The sequence below is a fragment of the Endocarpon pusillum genome (assembly GCF_000464535.1).
Source record: "Endocarpon pusillum Z07020 unplaced genomic scaffold scaffold4382, whole genome shotgun sequence".
Lineage (NCBI taxonomy): Eukaryota > Fungi > Ascomycota > Eurotiomycetes > Verrucariales > Verrucariaceae > Endocarpon > Endocarpon pusillum.
In genome coordinates, this window is record NW_006916427.1 from 92,206 (window position 1) to 96,253 (window position 4,048).

General features: G+C 47.2%; 1 protein-coding gene across 1 annotated transcript; it reads right to left on the bottom strand.

The window, feature by feature from the left end:
* Positions 1–322: 322 nt before the first annotated feature.
* EPUS_07981 (uncharacterized protein) lies at positions 323–1,090 on the bottom strand (the record flags this gene model as incomplete). Its single annotated transcript, XM_007805622.1, has 1 exon — positions 323–1,090. The coding sequence occupies one exon, from the start codon at positions 1,088–1,090 to the stop codon at positions 323–325; it is 768 nt and encodes a 255-aa protein (XP_007803813.1).
* Positions 1,091–4,048: the final 2,958 nt, after the last annotated feature.

Below are 4,048 nucleotides of genomic sequence, written 5' to 3' on the forward strand. Positions count from 1 at the left end.
CCGGACCTGAAATTGACAGGCCTTCATAACAAAGGCTGCAAACACATCTGATGCAGGTTACATGGGCATCCGAGCAACAGTGGTACCTTGGCTCCGTTAGTTCAACTCGGTCAACAGAATCCGCATGGAACGCTTATAACGCTCTTCCTCAATGCGATTATGGAAATCGTCAGGATGAGTGACGAAAGAGATGCGGTGACTGGGATGACAAGTCTTGTCTCCTACATGAATATCCTTGCTTCAATATGCCGCTACCTACTGGTTTTCCCAATAGCAGCCGCATCTCGGAACTAGCATAACACGACCCTCCGCTCACTACCTTTTACTCAAACTGCACAGTCGCATCCAATCCACCTTCCAGCCTTTTCATCACACTAGCGTCCTCCAGCTTCTCAATATAACCCGGTACCAACCTCTTCCCGAAATCCGCCGCAAAATCATCAAACGTCGCCTGCGGTTTGTTTCTGCAAAGCCCACAGATAATCTCCCTCAGCTTCTCCTTGAATCCTAGCCGAGGGTAGGTATGAAGTATCTCTTTAAATTCTGCAGGGGTGATAAGTTGAACCCTTGCATTACCAGCGCCATGGAACTGGACATTCGGGCCGGAAAAGTCAGCGGATATTGCCAGCTCCGTTAGTGCGGTGAGGGCAGGTGCATGTAACGCCAGAGATGGGGTCGTATGTAACGCGATTGCGTACCAGAGTCTGTCTAAGTGCTCTTCATCCCATTTCTCTTTATCAGAATTCTGAGTTTGGGATCGAAAATGCGTCCTCACGAAGTCTCGAGCGACATTCGCACCGTCAACCTCAAACCTCTTTTCTTGAGATACCAACTCTGATGTGAACGACCACCCGAGGTCGTGAAGTAAGGTCGCTACAACAACAGTTTCCGGGTCGACGGCCGAAAATTGGGTGAGCTTCTCCCGTAGAATGAGCGAGAAGAAGGCACTGCGAATAGTGTGATTGGAAATCGCTGGAGAGGTGTGAAGGTGGATGTAGCTATATGCTGCTTTTACTAGAGGTGTTGAGGGGAGAGAGACGCCTCCAAGGCGGGTGGAGGGGAAGGGCGGAAGTGCTTTTGGGGCGGCCATGTTGGGTGTGGGTTAGAGCTACGATTCGAAGGTTTCGACGTGATGTGTGGCGTTATCTGTATGGGGAAGACGAACGCAACCAAGTGATTTTGTAAATACCGGGCAGGCAGAATAACACCGGCCTATATATAATGTCCCTAGCACCTCATCATCCGGAGTCCAGCGGGATGATTTCCAGTACTACTACGTAGTAGCTGCATGTGCATGATTAATCATTCTTGTGCTGGTCGCTGACGGTGGCGGCTAACCGTCAATTCAGCGCTCCCTTTTCCTTGAAGGGACTTCGGGTAGGTGCATTACTGGTATCTTCATATACTTCCGCGATAGGTTTCGTATGTGGGATGCGGAGAGCTCGTGTGTCGGATGTGGGTAATAAGAGCCAGCGTCGAACAGTGGTATGTGGCAAGTCCACAGATGTAACTGCAACTGGCTGACAAACCTTTTCCGTTGCTTGGGAGCGGCTGGGGTTTTACAGATGAGCGGCTCCGATCCTCTGCCAAATTCGATGTAGCTGCAGCTGCCTGGCTTGCCCATCTCTCGGAAGCTCTGTCGACCTTCCTCTCCCCGAAAAAGATGCTTTTCAAGGTCCAGACCACCATCTCGAACTGGGATACGGAAATGATTTTTGGCCAATTGGGCGTTGATAAATTGGCCCATAGGGTGACGAAATTACCGTGTCGGGTGCGTACAATTTGGGTAGCCCTTCGGCCTGGAGACAAATACTAAGTATCCTTAAATAACTATGGGATTTTTAAATTTTGTCGCTTTACAGAGTTTGTTACACATTTCGGGTTGTCACATTAGACAGCAATCTTATAACTTTTGACTGAGACAACTTCCAGAAAGAGCAAGCATACACGAATAATAAAACCCGTGAATTAGAATCCAACAACCTAAAGGACATGAGTCTGGGCTCTCCGAGTTGGGAGCGGCTCAGAATCTGAGTCCTCCGGCCCCTCAGGGTAGAATTCAGTCAATACTCAGGGATGCTCAGGCCCGGAACAGCCTTGCACAGCCACAGCTCCTGCAGGGCCTGCTGATTCATCGCTCAGGTTACAGTCACATGTGCTCAGGTCTCAAAGTGAAAATGGAATTTGGAGAGGTTAAGATTCGGGTGTGGGTGTTGTGGTGTTTGGCCAAGGCGAAGAGCTTGCCGGCCTCCGATTAAGGAATAAGCAACGTTTCATTAGGACCTTCAAGGATTTTCATCTGAGAAACGGAGTCCGCCAAGACCTTTATCTTTCCATCAAAAACTACTTCAAATATTTCCAAGTCTTGCTTTGATCCAACGAAGGCCCGGATTTGGGTTATTTGCCAAGACATTTGATTTGATTTATTTGACCCAATTTGAATCAAATGGACATGCTGACCTTAAGAGATTCACGGCCGTGAAGAGTAGGATGAACACTACGATCAACACACTTGTCGTAAAGTCTGGCCCTCACTTGGAAGCAAAGACCAGCAGCAAGTAAAGTCCATGCCATATGTGGAAAGGACCAGTTCAGCAAGTACCAGCGTCCCTGGTTAGAAGTTCAGCAAACTGCATCTCAATACAGAGGAAGAATGGAAGACCGCCTTACGGTCAACTAGGGACCAAGCTATCCAGGTGAATACAAAACTGGCCAGACCAAAGCCAAGGCTCATCCATAAGGCCTGTTTCGCTCCACCACAAAGGGGTACAGGGTCGCTCGTATGACTTCCGTCACTCTCTTGGCATGTCTCATTTTTGATGCTACCGTCTATGGCGGCGATGAAGATCGTGGACGATAGGAATGCGAGGGAATGAATCTATTTTCCCTTAGCCTCAGAACCCTGACCAAAGTCATATATTCATCCTGAGAAGTGAGCACCAATGGCAACAAATGCGAAAAGCTTCAAGTTTAAGATCCACGTACACCCTCATGCCTGCGGAGCCACCATCACTATCCACCTTTCTGTCATAAAATTTGACATTTTTCTAATTAGTCATTGAGATTCAGTAACGCAAGTACCTTAAATTGGTCTGAACAAATAACAGAAACCTGTTGCAATCTTAAGCTTCTTAAGTTATCGACTAGATAACCTTTGGCTTAGAGGTTAGGACTCACCCCTTCGATAAGCACTGTGATTAGCATAATGTCAACCTGCTGTGCAGAGTGCGTAGAGAAGCAAGTTGATTGATAGCTACGGGGGTAGAGAGCGTCGATCTATGTACAATTGGCTGTACCGTACAGCGAAATTAGAAGCGAAATTGCGTAAAACAAATAGCCACTGTGATTTTACATCATTTTGAATAATGTAATAAGCCCTGCGTTTACCCACTAACCATAAGCTCTCAAATCTTCACGTTTACAGCAATCAATTAGAAAAATGTCAACTTTTACGATAGAAAAGGTGCATAAAAGCCTAGATGCTGGCCTTGCCAATCTAGGGAACTTTTAAAAATTTGCGGAAATCGTGACCGATAGCTTGTTAACAAAACGTTTTGTTGGTATGTATCATCGATACAGTATCGTAGTCCTCCTGTAATGGACACTCGTCGTCGCGCTGTCTGCTCATGATGTATCCCGTCTTATTTTAGTTTTGGACATGCGTGTAAAGTCAGGTTACGACAGGCTAGAAATTGGCGTCATAGCCCCACGCGGGCGTATCTAAGACCGCAACGCGGCTTTATATTGACCGTTCTTCAGCCACCAACGAGGGGATTCAGTGCAGAAAAGGACGAGTAACAATAGAGCAGGGTGGGAATGCAAGGGCCCGCAGCCATCCACCTCAATCTACTCAAGCTCACCGCTGTGGAAAGCCACCAGGTTGGCTAGTACGAAGCCCAGTAATATTCCCAATGAATTAAAGAGCTGCCAACAGACTATCAGACTGCCACGGACAGAGTATTCATCAAATCAAGTCAAATCTCAGTAAAGCAAGATATTTCTAGGGATCTACTTGTGTTACTGTGCGTTGCATAAGAGTTGCGAATTC